The 25,187-nt window shown below is 37.3% G+C and overlaps 1 protein-coding gene across 1 annotated transcript in view; it reads left to right on the top strand.

Annotated features, from left to right (window-relative positions):
* TTC6 (tetratricopeptide repeat domain 6) overlaps window positions 1-15,564 on the top strand; it is a 184,353-nt gene extending 168,789 nt beyond the window's left edge. Inside the window, exons 29-33 of the mRNA XM_077769243.1 lie at window positions 2,346-2,556; window positions 5,298-5,450; window positions 6,312-6,482; window positions 14,593-14,818; window positions 15,268-15,564. Of these exons, the coding sequence (XP_077625369.1) occupies window positions 2,346-2,556; window positions 5,298-5,450; window positions 6,312-6,482; window positions 14,593-14,818; window positions 15,268-15,404 (898 nt within the window). The 3' untranslated portion in view covers window positions 15,405-15,564. The remainder of the gene's footprint in view (window positions 1-2,345; window positions 2,557-5,297; window positions 5,451-6,311; window positions 6,483-14,592; window positions 14,819-15,267) is intronic.
* Window positions 15,565-25,187: the final 9,623 nt, after the last annotated feature.

Genomic DNA, 25,187 nt, shown 5'->3' with positions numbered 1-25,187 from the left:
AATGCTTTATCTACTTTTAGAAGGATTCCTGTGAACAGTGAGACTGCAGCCTCAGGCATTGTTACCCTATTTTCAGTAAACTTTTACCTCTCCAATAGTGCCAGTGATCAGGAAAGAAGCACAATTTCACATTAAACTACTGAGGGAAGTGAACCTGTGTTTTCTTAGTAACAACCTACAGAGAGAACTCAGTAGATACCAACTGACTCATATGTGAATGTTCACTTTCGCCTGTCTATACTAGAAGGAAGTACTAGCTTCCTGGTATTTCACTGTTGATTCTTGTACAATCTTCTGACAGAACACAAAATGCCCCACTTTGGGGAGTGTATGCCAAAACATGCAGCAAATATGGTAAGTACCTCAATTATTCTTCATGGCTTAGACAGGCATTAAACAATATTGAATCACATTGTGAGAAACTGAATTGCTTTTCAATCTCAAACTGAATTCTTTCTCAAACCTTGTGTGAATACATCAAGGAGAAAATCTCAGCCAAAAGCTAGTCTTAACATCTTTCTAACACTTTGTAATAGATGGTGCAGCCCTCAGGTTCAGTTTTCTACAGACCATAGTGTCCAACTCCAATAGCTATTTATTTTTATGATTGATTTCTATTTATGGTATGAAATATTAATTTTCTATTTATGGTATTGAAATTAAGTTGTATTTTAAAATAAATTGAGTTAAGGGGCACCTGGGTGGCTTAGTTGGTTAAGTGTCTGACTTTGGCTTAGGTCATGATCACGTGGTTTGTGAGTTCAAGCCCTGCATCAGGCTCTGTGCTGACGGTTCAGAGCCTGCAGCCCACTTCAGATTCTGTCTCCCTCTCTCTCTGCCCCTACCCCACTCATGGTCTGTCTCTGTCTCTCTCAAAAATAAATAAACATTAAAAAATAAATTGAGTTAAGTAAAAACGATGATTTGGCTTAAAGAAAAATGCTCAGTAAATGATAGCATAGGTAGAAAATAGGGGCAGTTGTCACAAAGAAAGGGCTGAAGTTTGGGAAACACTACATAAAGAGATATTCCTGAGTAATATCTAGGAGATGATAGTCTCTAGAATAGTTTCCCTGGGTTCCATGTATTTTATAAAGGAAAACTTAGCAAAGTAGTGATGCATCTTGTTAGATTTTGATACCTTTTTGAGAAGTGATGAAGAGCTGGGAGAAAGATGATCATCTTTATTGAGGGTTTCTTTGCTCAGTGGTTTTCACACGTGCTCATTTGCTCCTCAGAACAACTTTGAAAAATTAATATTAATTTGCACATTCAGGTTTAGGTCTGAGCTTCAAGCCTTTCTTCTGACCACACAGTTGAAATATCAGATCTTATGCACCAGCAGTAGGTAGGTTAAAAGCGAAGAACGTGAGCAGGGATGACCACATGGAAAAGCATGATGTTTGAGGTTATGGTTTACCCGAGTCTCAATCCTAAGTATGTGCACTGTTGAGTGTCGCTATGCTATTTACTGTCATTTACTGTGTGCAAACTTTTCTGAGGCATTTTCTTTTAATTTACAAAATGTAGAACATTACAACTAGCTTAAGAATTGTTGGAGGGATTAAGTGAAATAGCATAGGTAAAGCATTTAGCACAGTACGTGGCACGTAAGCAGTTACTCAATGTTAGCTCCCTTGTTCTAGAGACTCTACATGATTATTAGATATGCATATACAATGGAAAAGTGACACTATCTGCCCACAAACAAATATTTGATTCCTTCACTAGTCCTCACCGCAAGAGAATAATTAGGGACGAGAGATAGAGTTATCATTTATTCACATGTATTCACAAGTTAATAAATCAAATGCATTTCACTTTTCTTTTCTTTTCTTTTCTCCTTTCCTGGTATCACAAAGAAAGCATTTCCCTTTACAGAAGATCTGAAATAAGGCCTGCTATATGATAAAACATTTGGTTCCTTTCATTGTATAAGGAAATGTGAAATACGTAAATACATTTATTTTAATCTGATTTAAATAGTGTATTTTCATCAATAATAGCAAATGTTTTTCTGTACTGGTCACTGATAGCTGTTAAAAACAAGTCCAGGAATGCCTTTCAGACTTTTATAGTTCTATAAAAAGAACTCTAGAATGTCATCCCAACGTATTTTTCTATAAAAATGGCTCTTAACTTCTCTCTTTCCTTTCACCAAAGTCTTCAAAGACCCTGTCAGACTACCTTAGGTCATATGAACTCACATACTCACTTCCTATGATGGATAATAAAAATGAAAGTTTTTTTTATAAGGGTCAATGCAAATCTTCATGAGTAAATTATACACAGAAAAGCACTTAGAAAATTCCTCAGAAAGCATCAATATTTTCATTTATTTTCAGAAATAAGGAGTTTCAAGAAGCTGTTGATTTCTTCACCTGGGCTCTTAAAATTGATCCATGTTTTCTGGATGCTTATGTTGGACGGGGAAATTCCTACATGGAATACGGCCATGATGAAGCCACCAAACGAGCACAGAAGGACTTTCTGAAAGTGTTGCACATTAATCCAGCATACACAAAAGCCAGAATTAGTTTAGGCTATAATTTGCAGGTAGTATTCTATAACAACCTATTAGCCCATAAAAGTTCCTTTTGGAAAAAGGGAAAGAATATATTTGGCCCTTTACTGGTGATTGGGATACATGTTATTTCTTTGGTTTATGTACATTTTACTTTTCCCTTAAGGTTAGAGCAGCAGGGAGAAGCGAGGGTTTAATAGCAGAGACCTGGTACATTAGTGAGATGATGACCTTTTGAACCTAAGGTCCCTTAATGCCTGTGTCTTGCCTTACCTTACCCCCACACTTACAGACATCTTTTGAAATTTGCCTGATGGGTTTCACGTGTAACAGCCTGGCTAACATTTGTTTCACAAACTTATATTGGGCCCCATAGCTATTGTCCTGTTGAATTAATGAAAAGCTAGAAAGAATAAACAATGCATGAGAATTTTGAAGTGAACTTTAGCCATACAATGGGTCAGATAACCACTGTATAGGGATTCAGGTCATCTTCCAAATGGCAGTGAATGAGAACTTGCTGGGCAGGCAAGAGACTAGGGGTTTGTCCTTTCAGGGAGAGTGCTACTCTGTGTGGTACACAGAGTAGATCTAAGCAGGTCTCTGAATGGTTTCTGGAGCACTCTGACCTGACCCATGCACTCAGTAACGTATTTGCACTAATAAAGTATGTAGCGACATTCTTGGAATAAAGTGCTAAGTATGCTATATTTTCCATGGAGAGGAACTGAGTAATTTAAAATTTTCTTCTCTTTTTTTAAATCTTTTTTCAGTATTCAAAATTTTAGACAATAGGCAATAAATATGTTCAAAATATTGTAATTTGCAGAAATTCTTGTTAATCTACAATTAAAGTTGAGTTTTTAAAAATTTGAAAATAAATGAGTTTGGCTGATCTAATAACATTAATTATATTGGAATTGATTATTAGGATTGGTGGTGTGCCCAAGAGCTGATAATAAGGGAAGTAAAGATTGCCCTCTGAGACCAAAACATAAAATTAGCCACTATTGGATCACAGTAGAAAGTTGCAAAATCAATTTGAAGAGACAGGATGACTCCCAAAGCTGCTAGAGCTGACTGCAGTCCAATGAAATGTGTTAACATTGTCATTCAGTGCATTCAGTAGGCATTTTACTGAGCACCTAATATAGGGTAAGAACTGCTCTAGGCCTAGGGATATGCAGTAAACCAAATATACTTGATTCTTCCTATAGAGTTTACCACCTACTAGAGAGATGAGTATCAAGCAATCATGTTAATAATTATTTAATTATACTTATGGTAAGTACAACAAAGGAAAGGATATGTTTTAGGACGACTTAAACAAGGGAACTTAGATTTGTTGAAGAAGTAATGAAGGGCCTTTTGAGAAAGAAACATTTAATGGAAGTGTGAAAGACTCGTAATCAGTCAGAGTTAAGAGTTGGAGCTAGGACACAGTGAACAATCCATTATAAAGTCTTGTGAAAGAAACTGAGGACCCAGAGTGTTGTGCAAGAAGAGGGTGTTGTAGGACAAGGCCAGAAAATTGGGAAATTACTGGAGGTAAAGGCCTTTCAGGTCAGTTAAAAATGTTAATATAATTAAGCAGAGAAGTGGCATAAGAGTTTTGTTTTATGGAGATCTTACTTTGTATATATCTATCTGAAAGAAGACGGAGAAACATCATTATGAGGAAGAATTGAATCAGGAAAGGAAGGACTGAGAAAGGAGAGTTGGAGAGGTTCATCCAAATCCTGCTCAGGGGAAAAAGTAACCATTTGTTCAACAAATACCTACAGATTTCTCTACTGTGTGCCTAGCACTAGCCATATAGAAGTTAGCCAAAACAGTTGTCGGGAACAGATGACAGATATCCTGTTGTAAGACTGTTTGCAGTTTAATATTCTTATTCTTGTTTCTCAAATGAATTTGTCATGACCGTGTTGATTTTCACCTAATTTGCGCAGAGGCAGAAGATCTGCTGGGTTAAGAAAAGTGTGTAGTTATCAGATGAGTTGTATGCAAGAGTCACTCGGCTCAGTTTGGTTCATGTGAGGCAGCTTCTGAGATTCTGGCATGTTGGATTTTTAACTTATGAGAATGAAGGACAGACTCTGGACCTCTGTAAATTTATGAGCTCGCTGCCTGACGGTGATGAGGTATTTGGTGGCTAGCCGGTCATCTCTTGGACATACTTGGACATCTTTCAATTAACAGCACCCCTCTCCTAACCTTTGTTCTTATTTTTCAGTTGGTGCTAAGATTTGTATGAACAGATACTTGGTAGATTTGGATGCCTTTTACAATGAAATATGTAGAGTGGTCCTAAATCTCTAGATGTTGGTGCAATCTGTCACGATAGGTTTTACACTATTAGTTTATTCTCTCATATATTCAACACATTTATTTTATTATGTTTATTATGTATATGTTACATGTAATTGGAGATTCAATGCCAAGGAATAAATCCAGTCCCTCCCTGTGTGTGTGGAGCTCAAGTAAACTTCGTGGTGGTGATTGTCAGAAGCGTTAGTGTTGTCCAGGATTGGCCTAAGAGATGACTCTGACACTAGATTTTTTAATTAATTAAAATGTTAGCATAAATACTCAGAGGTAATTCAGTCAGTTGAGTGCACTCACAATACAATCTACTTCCTTGTTTAAAATATCTTGGATTTAACACAATATGAATTGGCCCTTACTTGAGGCTTTATCTGATTAAGTCAGAACCATAAATATTTGTCATGTTACACACAATTTCTAACTTCATGTAAATGAAACATTTTAGGCCCAAGGGAAATTCCAGAAAGCTTGGAATCACTTTACCATTGCCATAGAAATTGATCCAGAATGCTACTTAGCCTATGAAGGAAGAGCTGTGGTCTGTCTTCAGATGGGTGATAATTTTGCTGCAATTCAAGACATTAATGCTGCCATAAAGGTAAAAATGCACTTAGATAATATTATCATTGGCATAAATTAACAGCAATAATAAATAGGGTCATGTAATGTCTCTGTTACTTTTTAAAGTAACTTGTAGGGAAAATAATGTTTGTATGTTTTCATTTTCCAGAAGAATCCTAGAGCAAAGAGTTATCATGGTTTGCCAATTTTGTAACATAAATACATTTAAAATCCAAAATACAAACTCATGACAAATGTTGATTCTTCTCAGTAAATGCAATTTGTAGTTTCATTGGACATCAATATTAGTTTGTAATAAAAAATGAATGCAAAAAATAAAATAATGTTCTGGGTTTGAAGGAACTAAAGAAAGAACAGTATAAATTCCCAGATTCTTCTGTAGTGAAATGGCAAATAAAAATCTTAGGTTTTGTATACAGTGACAGAAAAATCTTCCTTTTTTCTTCTGGAATTTGGGTTCTATTTCAGTAGAAATGGGCAGATTTTGTATTCTTTGATATGAGAAAAAGGAAAGTACTGAAAGATAATTGCAACTCCTAAGGACAAACAAACATGTTAACTATTTGATTTCTTCTCCAGCTTACCAGAGCTAAAGAGATAACCTTCCTTCCTCCCTCCCCCCACTGTGTCTATCTTTTGGACAGGAACTGAGTAAAGCACTAAGATTATTTGTTTTATTGCAACCAAATCAACAAAGGGTTGACATTGAATCAACTCATACCATGTCGTTTCTCAAAATATTTGCTCTAATGGGTTTCACCTGCACTATAAAATTACTAGTTTCCCACAAGTAGATTTCATAACATTCATTTTTAGACATGAAATTGGAGATAAATACTATTCCCAGATGCTAAATACTCATACTATTATATTGCAGATCAATACTACAGCAGAATTCTTAACAAATCGCGGTGTGATTCACGAGTTTATGGGTCAACAACAGAATGCAATGAAAGACTATCAAGCAGCAATTTCCCTAAACCCCACGTATTCACTGGCTTACTTTAATGCAGGAAATATCTATTTTCACCACAGGCAGTTTTTCCAGGTAATGAGTTTTCCTTAACATTTTCTTTTGGACACTAAAAGCTTTCTTTGTTATATATAGTTTCAGAATGCAATCCTTACATAACAGGCTAATCATTCATTAGCTCTTTTTTTTTTAAGTTCTTTTTCATAAGAATTTTTGTAATTATTAAATGTTTACATCTCTATGGACTTATTCTTGTTATTATCATCAACCATTCAATACTTGTCCAGTAAACATTGTTCTGGATTTCCCCAAGCGCAGGCCATTGCCTTGCTATCCATTGTTGCCAGCTTCTGGCTTGGAATCCTCTCTTTGACTCCACTTACCCAACTCTCAGACTTTCTCCAAGACTCTCTTTCATGATGTGATTATCTAACTCATCTTAATTGCTACCTTTCTTAAATTTCAGTCACATGAGCACTTGACCAGGAGTAAGGAGATAAAGATGTTAGCTCTGGTTTTATGACATCTTAATCTTTTTGGACTGCAATTCAGAGTGTCTGAAATGAGTTATTAGATGATATTTACATAATTCGAATTATTCTGATATTTACATAATTCAAACTCAACTTTAATATTTTTATTTATATTCTCTTTTTTATCTTCAGTTTATCTTGTTCTTGGTCTATCTTTGAGTCAGAAGTTTTATTAATCTATTTTCACCCTTTATTTTATATTGTAATGAGTTGTCAAGTTAGGCCGTTTCCCCAACTACTGCTTTTAGCAGTTTCCTCTGTATTCTGGTTTCCTAGGTTTTTTATTTTTGTTTCCCTAAAATGTTACACCTGAAATTTTATTTCCCCTTTGACTGAATAATAAATTAACAAGGTAGTTAAAATGTCCAGGTAGAAGGGCTTTATATTTTCTAATTTTAGAGTTTATTGAGTTTTAGTGTGGTCCAGTACATGGCAACTTAAATACCTCAGGGGCCTTTTCAAAAAAGAATTTCTGCTATAAGGATATATAGTTAAAAATATCCATATAAAATATACCTTATAAATTATGTTTTTAATTTAGCCTACATCCATATTTGTTTTTCATTTGGTTGATGTTGGACTCAGAAAGATTTAAGTATCTCAAAATTAGAGTGGCCTTCGGTAGTTTTCTTTACATCTTTTATAATTTATGCTTTATGAATATTGCTGCTACATTATTGTTTTATGTACAGATATTCATACACATTACCTATGCATGGTGAGTGCATTCCAAATGCCCTTCTGTTTCTTTTAGCTCTTTGGAATAAATTTGCTTTTATATGATATGAAGATCGTGACCTCTGATTTCATTTGGTTTGCTTTTGCCTGGTATTCCTTTGCCTTTCCTCTTATTTTCAATGTTTAGAATCCTTTATTTTAGGTTTATGTCTCTTTTATACAGCATAGAGTTAGATTTTGCTTTAGATGGCAATTTGAAAACACTTGGCTTTTCATAGATGGGTTAAGTCCATTTACATTTTGGCATGGTCAGTATGCTTGATCTTAGTTCTGTTATTTTATGTCATATTTTCTGTGTACTGCACTTAGAATATTGTATTCTGTAGTCTACTTTATTTACAATTTTGAAAGGTTTTTCTGATATTTAGGAGGGTTTTCAGTTTTGCTTTAGTGATTAACTTTATAAAAATATCTCTATACCCTTAGTTCCTTATTTCTTCAGTTTCTGTACTATGAACAACAAAATTACCATTTAATCTCTTCTTCCCTTAATCCTCCCTCTCATCGATCAGTTGATTTTAGTTAATAGTATTCTCTTTTTTTAAAAAAAAGTTTCTATTTTTATTCTTAAATATGTGCAAGCTTATGGTACCAGCTTCTGCCAGCTTTCCGCTGTGTCTCTCTGTTCTCCCATTTTGTTGTGAGTTTTGTTATTCCTCCACTGCCAGAGGGGTTGATATTTGCATACTACTATGTTACTTTATTTTACATATTAGTCTTAGTTCTCCAGTTAAGTATACTCAGTTCGCATCACCAGGCTTTTTGCCAGTTTCCCTCCCAGCCACTAATTTCTTAGTTGCCTGAAATTGGTCCTCTAGCAGAGTCCTGAGAAAGGGCTCATGAGAACAATATTCCTGGATTTTTTCATGTTCAAAGCTGTTTGCCTGCAGCTTTTACAACTCAAGGTAGCATGTCTGGGTTTAGAGTTCTGACTCACTTTTGTTTCCTCGAATGTTTTAAGGATTTCAGTATTTTCTGGTGTTGTGTGTTGTTATCAAAAAGCCTGACGGCAAACCCCATTTTCATTCTTTTATGGGTGACTTTGTTTTGTCAAGGCAAATTGTTTTTTTTCTTTTTTTTTTAAGCAAAAGGTTTTACCAAGGCACATCTCAGAGTTGATGATTTGGAGTCAAAGTTCTTAAGTATAGAGTGTGCATTTTCAATAGATGCAGCTTTCAGAAAAGTTGTTATTAATTCAGTGTAAAAGTTTTTGTTTCATCATTCTCTTCATTGGGAATGAATGCCAATTATTATATATAAGATGCCCTTTGACTTCTATGTACCAATTAATTTTTCTCATGTTTTTAATCTCTTAATTTCTGTTGCATTTTGTTTACTTTTTTTCACATCTGTCTTCTAAATCTTTCCTGTGTTTTCTGAAATCTCTATTATCCCCTGTGGACCTTATAGATCAGGTTTCTTTTAAATTTCTTTTTGTTGTTGTTGTTTTTCAGTTTCATCCGATTTCCATGTCATACCTTCCTAGACACATCTTTTCTGATATCCTTCAGTATTTATTTATTTTTTGTTAAACACAAGGGCTCCCTTAACAATTTTTTTCTAGCTTACTTTGAAATGTTATATGATAATTTTTTCAACATTGTAACAATACTTTTTTTTTCTAGTTAGTTTTCTTTATCTTTCCAAAAATTAAGCTATTACTTTTCATTCTTGGCTTTTACAGTGGAGGCGGGCAAATTGCTTTTCTGTTAACTCACATTTGAATGAGATACGTCTTGTTCCTGGACTAACAGCAGGGACTCTTGTGTGAATCAGGGCTATGAGCCATGCTAACTTTCTAAGTTGTACTCCTTTTGACGCAATGGCAAAGGACTTTGCAAAATGTCCTCTCTAGGCCTAGCTGGTCTAAGAAGGCTTCTACCAAACTTTTCACAACCCTTAGCTTCTAAGATGATATTCTCATTTTAAAAAGTTGTTTTTATTGGTTGCATTTTCTGAGACCTGTAGACCCCGTGTTCTTCTCTGACATCCAAGACTGCCACTGTATCCCTGAATCAAATGATCTGTGGGGCATCTTTATGTACCAAGAGGCTATGGTTCTTGTCTTTATTTTGCTGGAAAAGTTTAGCAAATATTTTCAGATTCCACTAGCTCTTCATTTCTTCAATCTCCCTGTACTTCAATCTCCCTGTACTTATAATGTACCTGTCACGTGGGAGGCATTAATAATAACCCTGAGGATACAGAGCTGAACAAGATAAGGAAGGCTTCTTTTCTGATGTAACTTACTTTTTTTATTGGAGGAAGAAATAGAAAATAAACAAGAAAATATTAGCAGTGATAAGCATCTAATACAATACAGTCTCACATAAGCATTATTTTATCAGTATGAGCATATATGTGGGACTATATGAGATTGGAATTCCCTGGGCAGGTAGTATAGATGGAGAGAAAGGGTGTTTTTTTTTGTTTGTTTGTTTTTTTTAATTTTTTTAAAATTTATTTCTAGGAAAGAGAGAGAGAGACAGCGTGAGCAGGGGAGGGCCAGAGAGAGAGGGAGTCACAGACTCTAAAACAGGCTCCAGGCTCTGAGCTGGCAGTCAGCACAGAGCCCCACGCGGGGCTCGAACCCACGAACCGCGAGATCATGACCTAAGCGAAAGTCGGACGCTTAACCGACTAAGCCACCCAGGCACCCCGATGGAGAGAAAGGGTTTAAGGAGCAAGCCCTGAGGTAGCACCAGGGTTTAAGAGCAAAGCAGAGAGGAGATACAGGAAGTAGAATGAGAAAGAAACTTGATAGCTTGAGGTGGGGTAAGAAGTTCTTACTTTTTATTTTTTTGAATGTGAAGGATATTGATCCATGCTCTTATGTCACTGACAAATGTACCAGGAAGGGAGAAATTGTTGGTGCAGGAGAGAGTGGCAGGGATAATTAGGATCCAAATCTTTGGGAAATGAAGTTAAAGTTTGGAAGTTCCAGGGGTTGCCTTTGAAGGGAGCAGGACACACTATCGATAGTATCATGAGGGAAGGCAAAGAGGTGGGGCACAGTTGAAGGTAGGTGGGTAGATTTTGATAAGCAGGCATTTCTATTTATTGACTATATTTTCTCCATTGAATGTGAGCATCAGTTTATCAGTTGAGAGTGGGATGGACATTTACAAGTGGGGCAGAGTGGCTAAGAGTTTTGGGGAAAAAAGAAACTGTGAAATAATTGTTATAGAGAATAGTAGAGTGAACATACTAGTGAAGTGTAGTGGGTTGATTACCAGACAACATTAAGCTCTCATTTTAGATTGTGGTTATGAATTTAAAGCAAGTTATCAACATTATACTGCTTTATATATGCTTTTTTTCTACACAAATTCAGTACTGCTTTGGGTCACTCCACAATTGTTTCTGTGTGCTGATCTCTTATTTCCTCACTCTGATTACGTTGTAAGCTCTATAGGTCTGGAGTCCTACTCTGCCTACATTTCCTTCCTCAGAAAGCCCATCTACAACCATGGCTTAGACTACATGTCAGCCTGCACCCTTTTTCTGAGCTCTTAACTCATATGTATCACCAGTTGCTAAAACTGGAGATTTTCCAGGTACATTAGAGCCCAAAGTGAATTGATCTCTCTATCCCCTACCTCTTGTTGAACACTTCTTCATATAGATCCTCTTTCAATTCAAGATGTCATCTTACATCAGGTCACCTAAGTAGAGATATCAGCATCAATCATACCTTTCTCTTCCTCACTTCTGTTATCTTTCAGTTACCTAATCCCGTCAGTTTTGCTTCTTGATTTTTTTTTTCTCAGCTATGAGCCCTCCATTCTGTTCTACTGACATTGCCTTGGTTTCTTTGGCTCTTATTCTTTCCCAGGTTAGATCATGACCCTGGACAGTAGCCCTGTGATGAGCTTCATTGACCTTAGTAGTGAAGCTAATGCTGGGACAGAGAATTATTAAAGGCATAATTCTGTGAGGCATGAATGAGATTGTTGTAGCTCAGACCTCAAAGGACAGCTGGGAGGCTAATGTTTCCCAGGTAGACAAGCCAGGGTCAATTGCCTTAAACTTCACCAATCTTAGACCATCTCTGGCTGAGTCCTAGCAATGTTTCCCTGCATTGTGGAGTTAGTTAAGGAGATAAAGATAAAGAAAATGCCCAGGCCAATTTTCTGTTCCCATAAGTGTTAAGATCCACGTGGGAGAGAGACTCTAAACTTTTAAACTTGTCTTTGATAACTCTATGGGTATCATCTGTGATACTACTTAGATTTTAAGTTTATTTGATCCTCGATTTTTTTTTTGTTTTGTTTTAGTATGATTCTGTCTCCCTGGCACTAGGGACACATTAGCTGGGGGAATATTTCATCTAAAATGTATTTTGTCCTCTTTCTTGATACACTGGATGCTTGGGCTTCACAGTGCACACCCCCTCCAGAGTTAAGCAGACTTTAACAGTAATTATGCAGCTATTTTAGTATGCTCAAAGCCTTTTTGTGGAGAAAGTGGCTTCTATTCCCTTCATCCCACCTCATCAAACTTTGTTTCTAACTATACTGAAAGGAAGATTTAGGGACAGAAAGAAGGGTCCTTCAACAGATCAAATAATCTCTAACGAGTTTGTGTGTGTGTGTGTGTGTGTGTGTTCTGGCCTCTTTTATCATTAGTTAATGACCTTAATCATTTTAAATCACATTTGGATGAACTACGTGCATACATCATGAACAATGGGTGACTTAAAAAAATGACTGGATCTGCTTTTTAATTAATTACAACTATTATGGCATTAGACACACTTAAAAAACCAAGAGCATCATTGCAATAAGTATCTTTGGCCTTTAATTGCTTCATAACTATCACTCCTATACTGCAAGTAACGTCATTAAATGTATAGACTTATTTTCTAAGTAATATATTTTGGAAGCTATAATAGAAAGTTACCTTGTTCACAGGTAGGTACATTATTGTATGTTACTGAATTGTTTTATCTTAGCTTAAGTAGGCATTTGCTCCTACCTGATTGAAGTCATGCTTTTGTGATGTAGAAGAGTGTGGCCTTTAGACACCATTTACTGGTTAACTAAAATGAAGCCTAAATTACTTTTTGAAGAAAGTCTTGGCGCTGCGTGGAGTCATTTCCTTGCCTCATTTCTGATGATGGTTGAGTCCAGCTTTCTGTTCAGGAGTGAATTCTCTTTAAGCTCTTCACAGAAGGATGTCAATTCTGTCACCATGTTAATAGATCCTTAAACTGCACTTATCTGCCACATAGAATAGTTCTATCTAGGAACAAGATGGGTTACACAGTCTTGATCTAATTGCCTCTTGAAAGTCATCAGAGGTAGCAAAGTTTGCAGAGAGTTGTTTTAGGGCAGTGTCGTCTCTTCATTTGTAGACACTGGGGGAAAATGGTATATCAATAACAATTGAATTGAAAATAATCGGTATTATGAATATCATTCTCAGTATTTTACATATGAACCTCACTTAACCCTACATGAAGCACTGGAAGTAGGCTTCTGTTTGTCACTTCCATTTTCCAGATAAGAAAGTTGGGGGCAATAGCAGCTTTAGTTACTCATCCAAAGACATGGTGATAACAAGTGGTGGAGCCAGGATTTGAACCTAGAAATCTGGCTCCATGGTCTGGATTCCTGGCCACCATGCTACCAGTGCTTCTTTTCACTCATGAATCCCTGGAAAACACAGAGAAAAATAGTTCAGTGAAGGAGACAGAGAAAATTATCAGAGGGGTAAGGGAAAAACCAAAGAGACATTCTGTCTCAAGGACCGGGAATTTTACACAGGAAGCAGAGAATGTCCATGCTACAGAAATGTCATGAAAGAAAAGAACTAGAAAATGTCTGCCAGGCTTGAGGACATCTGCAGTCTCAGCAAACGCTGAGCCCTCACAAAATAGGGGGAGACAGAGAAAAGCAAGGTTGTGGTGTGTTGGGAAAAAGTGAGTGGTAAAAAAAAATTGGAGAACAATCTGTATTGTTAAAAATGACTTCTCCTTTAAGTGAAGCAAATTTTAAAGTAGGATCCAATCTTTATCCATCTTAGAATTAAAGAAGAGATTCCTGTCTTGAGTAGTAGGGTGTCTAATCAGCATCTGAAGCGAGTTGTGGTGAAGGACCATTTTAAAAAGTTTCCAATTTATTATTGATCAATATGTTGCTAAAATAATATAAACAAGTTACTAGAAATATGTTTATGTGCTGGAATATGCTGGAATGTCATAGCCAAGTGCTTTAGAAGTTACTGATGGTTTACTTTTAGTTTCTGTACTTAAGCTCTTTACAGACCTGTAGCAAATGATACTCGAACTACGACCACACTTTGAACTGTCCCTTTCAGCTTGATGATGAGTAGAGAATAATATAGAGTCTTTGGCCTTCTTGACAAGTTGGTTTTTTTCCTCTTTCTTCTTCCCAACTTTCATAGTATAACTAAGTTTTTATCCCCTTAGGGTATGGTTTAGAACCTTATTTTGACAATTCACTTATCCCTTTTTGCTCTTAGGTACTCTGATTTTATGTGAAAAATGTTAATTTTCCAACATATTTTATCTTGTTGTGACCATACTTTCTAACTTATATCTTTATATTTTACCTTTTTCTAGTGCTGTAGAGGGAAGTAGGATTTGAGGGGTTGGTGGTAAAGCATTTCACCTCAGCAAGGAGTAGTGTTTTATCACTGACATTATCAAGATTTGCCAACACATGGTGATAACAAAAAGCAAAATGACTTTTGACTGGTCTTATTACTGATTTTTACATTATCTACAGACAGTGCAACCTCTTTATCATCTGTATCTGGGATGAAATGCTTCCTCTGTCCCCTTGATATGCCAGTGTCCTTATTTTAAATTAAGAGCAAAGGTGCTTCAAATTGCTATACAGCTGCCAATTAAAATATATTCAAATTATCATCATTTTTATGTTTTATAGGCTAGTGACTACTTCTCAAAGGCTTTGAAGTTTGATCCAGAAAATGAATGTGCTACCATGAATCGAGCTATTGCAAATACAACATTAAAGAAATATAAAGAAGCAAAAGAAGATTTCGCATGTGTGGTTGAAAGATGTCCCTTTTGGGCTGCAGTATATTTGAACAGAGCACACTTCTACTGTTGTTTAAAGCAATATGAACTAGCCGAGGGAGACCTAAGTAAAGGTATTTTTGTTTCATAATTTTGGGCTAAGATCACAGGGATTGATATATTTGTTTTTAGACAACAAAAGGAGAAAGCCATCAAGTCTCTTTGTCTAGATAAACTTACGTAAGAATTAATGTTTTTATATATATCATAACTTTAACGTCATCAATATTGATTCGCTTATGGAACAACTTAAGGCATGGGTAAGCTGAGATACAGAAAATTATTAGGGAAACCACAGATAAACAATGGCAGTCTTTCAAAGAAAGACACTGTACTGTGTTCCCCAAGTTAGTTTCCTTGGAAAGATTTAATATTTTTAATCTTACTGAATGATTACTTACATTTGAAGAAAAATGTTTTCAAATAAATAACACTAAAGTTCTTATAAAATTTTTATTTAAAAAAATGAGGCTATTTCCTAATGTTAACATAAAGCATAACTTGAAATGTTTTCCTTTTACAGCCCTGTCTTTGAAGCCTGATGATGCTCTCATATATAGTCGTAGAGCAGAAGTTCGTGGTAAAATAGGTCTGATTGAAGAAGCTATGGCTGACTATATTCAAGCACTTGATCTTCAAGAGTGTGCTCCTGTGACCTGATAACACAGACCATGGTTTCGGCAGTGGTCTACATAGCTCTTCTTCCAGAAGCTGAAAACTTCTTTGTTTGAAAGGTTGCACTACCTTCCTTATTGTATTCATTATGATTTGCTATCTACATGACCCTTTAGTGCATTTTTGACAATATATTTATATTATATATTAATGATAAATCGTCTAGATCATTTTTCTGCCTATTTGAAAAAACTAATAATAGCTAAATTTCTTTATAGGGTGCGGAATTTAATAGAATGTTTCTTAAGGAATATTAACATTTAAGACATGTTTCTTAAAGTAAAATAATTCCTTTTGAAATAATAGTTCATGATTATAGAAGAAGTGTCATTGACCTTTTCATCAATACCTGCTCCTAATGCATTCAACAGTATCGATATTAAAAAAATAAATAAATACAGAGCTGATAGCTGTAAAGAAATTAAGTACATCTCCTCTCTCTTCCTTTAAAGAATGTCTACACAGGCCTGTATTTTTCCGGGTACTTACATCATCCACCAGATAAATACATTTCTCTTTTACATGTTACCTCTTTTTCAGGACAGCACCTACAAAAATTTTGGCCTTTCTGTTTCCTTGATGTAGTTCGTTTTGCCTCTTTAATGCAAATTTCATAAACATATAAACAATTTGCATACAGTGATAATTAGCAGTTCACAGAAGTTAATGAGTATAAGTAAAACAGGTAAGGGGCATCTGGGTGGCTCAGTCAGTTGAACGTCCGACTTTGGTTCTGGTCATGATCTTGCGGTTCATGGGTTCGAGCCCTGCGGTGGGCTCTGTGCTGACAGACGGGAGCCTGGAGCTTGCTTGAGATTCTGTGTCTCCCTCTTTCTCTCCCCCTCCCTGCTCATACTCTGTCTCTCTCTCAAAAATAAACTATAAAAAAATTAAAAAACAGGTAAAAATTTTGTATAGATTATCCTCGAAGGATCCTTTAGTGAACCAGAGAAGCCCTTTCCTTTATCTTCCTAATAAAAACAAGGATTCATTCACATTTGCTTCACTTGCTTGTTTTTCTTCTTTGCTTCATTCTTCTAGTACATCTCCAGCTCCTCAGAGACTTGTTTTCACAGAGATCAGGCATGTTGGAAAGAATACCTCCATCTACTCAATTTCCATTTGTTTTGTTTTGTTTCTGTTTTTGTTTTTGTTTAATGTACCAGATTTCCATAATAGAAGGTTGATTTTAATGTATAAGCCACTGTGGGGATGGATGCTTCACACTCTTGCAGGATAATCTTCTAGGTGTGATATGTGGGCCCATGTGAGGATTGGGTCATCCCTATAGCGTAGTTTCAGTTGGTGAATTGGACACAATTAATAAACCACTTTTATTGCCTTCATTTGCCTTCATTTGTCTCCAGACATTTTTTTGTCCCACCCAGCCCAGGCCCCAGGTGAGATTCAGACCAACCTCATGCACCCATAGATAGCCCCTTGTCTCGTGCTTCGCCCGCTGCCCTGGTGCCTCTCTGTTAGTGCTGAGGTGTTGGATTGCTATGGATTCGCCCAGTGCTTCCCCAGCTGTACCGTGGACGTTCAGGGGCCCGAGTCCCTGTCAAGTAAACCTCTGATGCTGAGAGAAAGGAACCAGTCGATAGATTCTTCTCCCTTCCTGCTCTTGATGGCGTGTCCTGAGACACTGAGTGTATATGTACAGCCTCCTGGAGGACACTCCTGGCAGCCAGCTTCAAAATGTACCTCATGTTGGCACTTCTGTCTTCCCTGCCTCACTCCCTCTTGCCGTCACTCCTACTTTGCACTTTTTGATAAAGTCAGAGCATAGGAGCATTTGCCTCTGGCTCTGCTTTCTGGGGTAACCCACGCTAAGGCAATTAGTCATTTAATTTTTTTTTTTTTCTGACTGCACACAAATACTTACAACATGAAGCAGGAATGATTCAAACGAAAGGCCATACTAGCATAATGGAATCATGTCTAACTTGTCAAAATGCCACATGTCCCCCTGCCCAGATCTCCTCGGTACCCTGTTTCTGTGCGCACTGGCAGTGTCCTCCTGCACACCCCTACACATTTCTCTCAGATCACACATAAACCAGGTCAGAGCTGCAGGGGACTTCATGTCACTAGGAGCAACCTTCAGCAATGGCAGATGAAGGTGGAGGATAAACACCTCATCTTTCTTGACGTTAGGTGGGTGCCTCTCCCTGACTTCCCCAGTTGGCTTAAGCTCTCCCCCTACCCCCACCATATAACCTCCTCAATACATACCCTTTGTTAGCTTTCCTCACCCTTGCCTCACTCTCTCCTCCCAACATCAGCTTACCGGAACCTCCTCCTAAATAACCCTCTGGCCCTCAAATCCTAGTCTCAGGTTTGGCTTCTGCAGGAACGAATCGAAGGCAGCATCACCGAGGAAGAAGCACTGAAGCTGGATCCTGAGCGGGGTGAGTGCTCACGGGCAGAGGTATTGGACTGTTAGGCCCTCCATACAGACGGAATGTCAGGACAGAGACAGAGGTGGGAAAATAAAGCATGTTTGGAGAGTGGCTGGAGCAGAGTCTTTGTAAGGAAATGGTGGGAAGTAAACCTGGTCGTGTAGTCAGAGTCAGACATGAAGAACCTTTGGTGCTAGGTAGAGGAGCCAGAACATGGAGTTAGGACTATGTGTGGGGTATAAGGTGGAGGTGGGGTGGGGAGAGTAACAGAAAGGTTCTTCCCCTTCATTCCTGTCGTCTCCTGGCATCCTCACGTTAATGGACTGGGGACATTTTCTCATCACCAGATGAAAACTGGACCTCTGAAAATTGATCAGTTCTCTGCAAAGAGAGGTTTGCCCTGTCCTGTCATGCTCCACTCCGACTCTGAGTGAGTCTGTCTGCTCTGAAGATAAAGGCAGGTGAAGGAGACACAGCAGGGTAGAGGCAGGATGGAGACCAAGGGAGACAGTGACTTCCAGAAAGCCATGGGTGCTAAATCAGACACGGAGGACCCCAAGGGAAGAGGAAGGACATGTCTGGATTCCATCTTTTTCTTTTTAGCTGGAGTAATGCTGACCTTTTCAGCAGGTGAACTCAGCCTATATCCTTCCCACCGTCACGGGACTTAGCGATCAGGTTTAACTTATTCACAATACATGTGCAAGCACACACACACTCACAACTTTTACTGATGATTATCCCTGGGAAGGAAAATTGGAGGGAGAAAAGGATAAGGAGATTTTTTACCTTTCTTCTTTGTTGTTGTTGTTACATTAAGATGGAAGAAGAGTGACAGGACTACAAGTAGCCTTACTTTCAATTTCAAACATTTTTGTAATTTATAGGGGTTTGTTGTTGTTTTCCTCCATGACAGACTAAGCTTTATGAGATCAAGGACTTTATTGTCATTATTATTTTCTTTAGTGCTGCATCCCTAATACTTATACTGACTAAAAAATAAAAGATGTTCAAGAGATATCGGTTAAAATAAAACAAATTACAAGCGCAATGAATCAATATTTCTGTGTAGATATTGTGATGAATTGTTTGCTTGTCCTGTTCCTTTGTACCTCTTGCATGTCTGCTCTGATACCGAGACTGAAAAGCTAAGATTATGTCTCCCAAGTGTCCTTGCAGCCAGAGTTCCTGCTGTGATTTAGTTTCTGCCAATCTGATACAATCTCATGAGACTGAACTGAGGCAGCATCATGCAAAACACCTTTCTGGTGATACTAAAACAGTCGGCTATGGGTGGCTCTAGAGAGCTCTAGATGTAGCAAATAAACATATAGGACACCTGCTTGAGTTTTAATTTCAGATAAAGAAGGAGTAATTCAGGACTCCTAGTTAAACACACGACAGCCAGTTAAGTTTGAATTTCAAATCAACAACAACGTTTTTAGCCTAAGTATGTCTTGTATGGGACACAGTTACACTAAACATTGTTTGTTGTTGACATGAAATTCAAATTTAAATGCAAGTCCTGCATCTTACCCAGAAACCTTATTCTGAAGCCAGTTCTCATGGCCCTGGGTTTCTGATCCTGGATGAATTGTACATTTTTCCTGGAGCCAATAGCTGCTGTGCCCTTTTCTTGATTTTCTACATTTCTCTTTATGGCAGAGCACACTCCCCAAGTTTGGCCACGTTTGTGTTGCTCTTCTGTTGGCTCAGTCTGGAGCCTGCCGCACCTTCCAACAATGACGTGAGTACCCATTTTTTTTTAATGAAATCTCTTTCTTCGTAAAATTACAAGAATGGCTTCTGTTATCTACAGCTGAACTCTGATTGAAATAGTTTCAAATATTTTTCTAACAAACCAACTTAGAGCTTTTCTTTTCTCATGAATGGAGTCAGAGTAATAGCATCTTTTCTGCAAGAAGGTAATTTATATAGTTTGGTCATGAGTCAAAGTGGGTCCAAGTTGAAAACAATAACTATAACAATCATGATTTCTAGCACTTACTTTAAGTAATATAGATACCTCATCTCTACCTTCTCAACAGTCTTGCAAGGTAGTAGGTATCATCATATGAGGAAAACAAGACTCAAAAGGATTGACTCATGTGATCAAGGTCACAGAGCTAGTAGATGATGGAGCTGAAAGTCAGCGCCTACTCTACTTTAAAAGCCACTGCTCTTTCTGCTTCTTTTCACTAGAGAGAAATAAAACAAAATTAATTCATTGTCTGTTAATCTTTATCATAACGACTTTAAAGCTTTCTTCTTTAAAGTGCAGAAAAGGGATTTTTAGTCTTTAATCCTTCTTTTATAGTGGCATATATATGTATCTAGTTATATCTATTTCAATGTGTCTATGTATCTGGATATATAATCTAGCCTTAGATAAATGTGTGATAATAGTAAGATTATCTTGAGCTTTTAATTTGAAAAGTAGTCAATGGACAATACCTTCTATTTTATCTTTTAATATTAAAAGCCAGATGGGGCACCTGGGTGGCTCAGTTGGTTAAGCATCAACTTTGGCTCAAGTCATGATCTTGTGGTTCATGGATTCAAGCCCCACATCAGGCTCTGTGCTGACAGCTTGAAGCCTGGAGCCTGCCTCGGATGCTGTGTCTCCCAAAAGGGAAACTCCTCCACCCACACTCTGTTTCTCAAAAATGAATAAATGTTAAAAAATAAAATAAAATAAAAGCCAGATAAGAGTGACAGTAGAAGTTCAATATGTAGACAGTAAGAAAGGGAAGAAGAAGGAAATCATCATTTGTTAAAAACCTACTATGTATCAGAAACCCAGTTATGGCTTAAAAACATTTTTATTTCACCATTATCACCAAGGCAGGTCTTGTTATTCCCATTTACAGAAGTAAAGTATGAGGTACAGAAAGGTTAAATAATCAGTTTAGAGTACCTCTAGTATAATGATGTTATCCAAGCGTTGTTTCATTTTTATTTACTCATATATTTCTTTCAGTAGACTTATTAATATTAATTGAATTTACTTAAAAAAGAAGGAATTTATAAAAATAAATATGTAAATAATGAAAAGTTTGTCCTTGTTCTACCGAAAAGAATCTCTTTTTATGCCATGGTTTTTCATATTAAAATTTGGGAAACACTGTATAGTGTTAGTACTTGATGAGTTCATCTGGAAAGGTAATCAGAGTGAGGGAGGGAAAAACAAATAATGCCTGTTGAGAAAGAGAAAGAACAAGAACAAGAAGCAGAAGATGACTGGTATCTGGACAGGCAGATCAGAACCAGAAGCAATAATTGTGTGCTTTGAAAGTCTTAGTCTATAGTCTGAGCATTTTGTAATAACAAGGTAGTAACAAGGTCTTACTCCCAAAAGCTCTCCAGTGGCATAAAAAATGTTACTCAATGTCTTAGAATCATTGATCTCCAAAATTAACAGGCATTGTATGATCATCCCTGATGAGATATGAATGTTGGACATCTGTTCCTCTCCTCACCTACCTTTGCCTGGCTAATTTATTTTTAGAAAGAGACTTTCCCCCTACCCAGGGGAGTGGCTTAGATATTTGTGCTCTACCCTTCCACTGTTACCTACTTTCTGGAACATGCTTCATATCCGTACATCCTTGTTTAATGACTGTCTTTTCCACTACTCAGAAACTCTACAAGGGCAATGATTAGGTCTACCTTGTTCAACGCTACATCACCAATGCTTATCACAGTTCCTGGCACACAGCAGGTGCTTCATAAATATTTGATGAACTTACTTAAATAAAACACAGGCCTGAACATTATGTTCTGCAGGACAATATGACCCAACACACTACGGCTACATTTTACTATTCATTTCTATGATAAAGTGAGCATGCTGTGAGATTCTGGTTAAGCCCAGAATCTTCAAAGGTCAAAGCAATGACATCAATGCTCTTCTTATTTAACATTTCCTGTGAGTAGAGAGGTCTTTAGCACCCATAGCTTTTACAGTGCCTAACTTACACATATACACACAGCACCCTGAAAACCACAAGAGGAGATGAATAACCTTAGAAAATGAAGTTAGAAAAACTCAAGATGTAATGAATGAGATCAGTCTGCTATAAAAATAACAGATGAAAAACAATTCTGTCAAGGAGATGAGGGCAAAATATCTGAAATCACGATGTATCAACATCTCAGGCTAATCATTGTTAATTTTTAAAATTGGATGATGCTATGACATAATTAAGTTATAACCCAATTAAGTAATGTGGATAAGAGACTATAACAAAATTTTAGTTACTTCCCTTCCTTCAGAAAAGTAAGTGCTGGGGCACCTGGGTGGCTCAACTGGCTAAAGTGTCAGACTATTGATTTCTGCTCAGGTCATGATCTTATGGTTCATGAGTTTGAGCCCTGCATAGGGCTCTGTGCTGATGATGCACAACCTGCTTGGGATTCTCTCTCTCTCTCTCTCTCTCTCTCTCTCTCTCTGCTCCTCCCCAACTTGCTCACTTGTGTGCTCTCTCTCTCTCTCAAAATAACTTTAAAAAAGGGAAAGTTTGTGTTAATCAAGGGGGCATGGTGTGTACTGAACCTAGAATGGAGGGAATGGTCAGACCATGAACATTTACGTGCATGTTCCTGGCTCTGTCTGCTGAACTTGAGTGGACAAGAACATTCTGACCTTTCGACTTCTTACTCATTGGTATATTTTGTTGGTATATTCCATACCACTGTATAGCTTTAGTCCATGAAACCACTGAGGCAAATTAACTACTTCTTGTCTTTCAGATTCTATTCTAGCAAAGAAACTTTCTAGTGATAATTTGGCTTCCCAATACGAATGTGTAAAACATTTATAGTATTATTCCATTTTATTGTACAATCATACATATACAGAATGTTCCTACTACATTTTCATAAGAAGTACTAAGTGATTTTTTACACCAGCCTTTAACAGTGGGTACCTGTGGAGAATGGATTGTTGGTATAGGGTTGGCTGGTAGAGGGTACGTGGGAGGTTTGAGAGAACCTTGGTTTGATTTTTTACTTTTGATGTTCCTGCATTCTTGGATTTATACTTTAATCATTGACCATGTCTTGATTTTATAGTAGGAAAAGTAAAAAATTGTGTCCTTTGCCACCTAAGTTAAATAGCTTGTTTGGGGCAACATTTAAGACTATGAAAGATGCATGTTGCCCTTTTTCCCTGGGGGCCGACAGTGGACTCAGCTAGAGCTGGAAAGCAGGCCCCTTTTAGAGGTGTGACTGCTTCAGGCAGGTCCTGCCCACAAAATTCTCAGTCCACATTTGTACTGTGACCATCTCTTCAAAGAAGACAGCCTTAAAAATTCTTTTTTCGGGGCACCTGGGTGGCTCAGTCGGTTAAACGTCCAACTTTGGCTCAGGTCATGATCTCATGGTTCTGGGTTCAAGCCCCACATCAGGCTCTGTTCTGACAGCCAGCTCAGAGCCTGGAACCTGCTTCAGATTCTGTATATCCCTCTCTCTCTGACCCTCCTCTGTTCACACTGTCTCTCTCTTTCTCAGAAATAAATAAAACATTAAAAATTTTTTTAAAAATTCTTTTTTCTAAAATACATAGTGTGGTGATCATAGTCACTTGAATTTATAAAGAAAATAGAAAATTTTGCTGTTTAAACCTGTGAGTCAATGGGGCGCCTGGGTGGCTTAGTCGGTTAAGTGTCCGACTTTCACTTAGGTCATGATCTCATGGTTCGTGGGTTCGAGCCCCGCGTCGGGCTCTGTGCTGACTGCCAGCTCAGAGCCTGGAGCCTGTTTCAGTCTGTGACTCCCTCTCTCTCTGACCCTCCCCTGCTCATGCTGTCTCTCTCTCTCTCCTAGAAATAAATAAAACATTAAAAAAAAAAAACAAACTTTAAACCTGTGAGTCAATTGAAGTCTTTTATCTTTCCGGCACTATAATTTTATTTTTTTTGCAAAAGGAGAAGGTATTAGTTTGCATGTACTCATGTGGTGATTTTGCTTTACTTTAGAGCTCTTGCTTCTCCGCAAGTAGAAAGATCTCCAAAGCCTCTGATGAAAAGAAAGAAAATATTAATCACTGGAAACTTTGCCTCAACATATTTGTGTCAACTTCATGACACAAATTTTAATAGAGAAAGGACTAACTAGTTTTTAATAGAGAAAGGACTAGTGGTTTATGCTGATGATACTTGCAATTTTATAACCATCACTTACAAGAAATAAATCACTAAATGGAAAAAGCATCATTTACATTCCAGATAGAAAAATTTGTCTTAATCTTACTTCAGCTGGTTAGTAGGCTAGATAATTCCACTTATTACATATATATTTAAAACACTTTAAAGTATGATTTTTATTTATGTGGTTCTAAGGCCAAAGGAATAGATCCCTAATTACAATGCATGAAACATTTCTCTTTTCTATAAACTTCCCATAGGAGACCATTGTAAATCTATGAATCAACTTAGCTTGACTTCTATTTAAAAATTTTTTTAATGTTTATTTATTTTTGAGAGACAGAGACATAGTGCAAGTGGGGGAGGGGCAGAGAGAGAGGGAGACAGAATCTGAAGCAGTCTCCAGGCTCTGAGCTATTAGCACAGAGCTCCCCACGGGGCTCAAACTCATGAATGGCGAGATCATGACCTGAGCCCAAGTCAGATGCTTAATTGACTAAGCCACCCAGGCGCCCCGCTTGACTTCATTTAAAGAAAGAAAAGGTAATTGAGAATTAAACTTCATAATTTATGGCATTATGATTGTTACACAGTAGTAAGTTTTTTTAAAAGCTTGTTATAAATCAAAATATTCAGAATTTATTAGACTGGGAGTCTGCCATTATGTATATTTGCTTTAAATTTTTTTAATGTTTATTTATTTTTGAGAGACAGAGAGAGAGAGAGAGAGAGCATGAGCGAGGGAGGGGCAGAGAGAGAGGGAGACACAGAATCTGAAGCAGGCCTAGGCTCTGAGCTGTCCTCCCTGAGCCCAACACGGGCTTGAACTCAATAACTATGACATCATGCCCTGAGCCAAAACCAGATACTCAACTGACTCAGCCACCCAGGCACCCCTAGGTATGTTTGCTTTATAAGCTAGGAACAAATTTCTCTTTTGAATTTGAAGACCAAGATAAGAATTTTAGTGTCGAAGTTAAGGTGATTTATTGCACAAAAACTAGAGATGAAGTCTCCTTTCCTTAAAAATAACAGAACAATGATAAGTCTTGGAGTCCTATTTGGAAAAATTTGCAACTTCTATGGTACGACTCTGTAACACGATGTTTCTGGGTGCAGTTTATCCTGAATAATGTATGAGTTGTGTAATTGCTCTGTGGCACATTCTCATCTCCATGGAATGCTGGCTTCTCTAGTATTGCATCTCCTGCTTTCAATTC

This window comes from Crocuta crocuta, unplaced genomic scaffold, assembly GCF_008692635.1.
Source record: "Crocuta crocuta isolate KB4526 unplaced genomic scaffold, BGI_CrCroc_1.0 scaffold65, whole genome shotgun sequence".
In the NCBI taxonomy this organism is placed as follows: domain Eukaryota; kingdom Metazoa; phylum Chordata; class Mammalia; order Carnivora; family Hyaenidae; genus Crocuta; species Crocuta crocuta.
The sequence above is the reverse complement of the archived record's forward strand: the minus strand, read 5'-3'. Positions and strand labels throughout refer to the sequence as shown.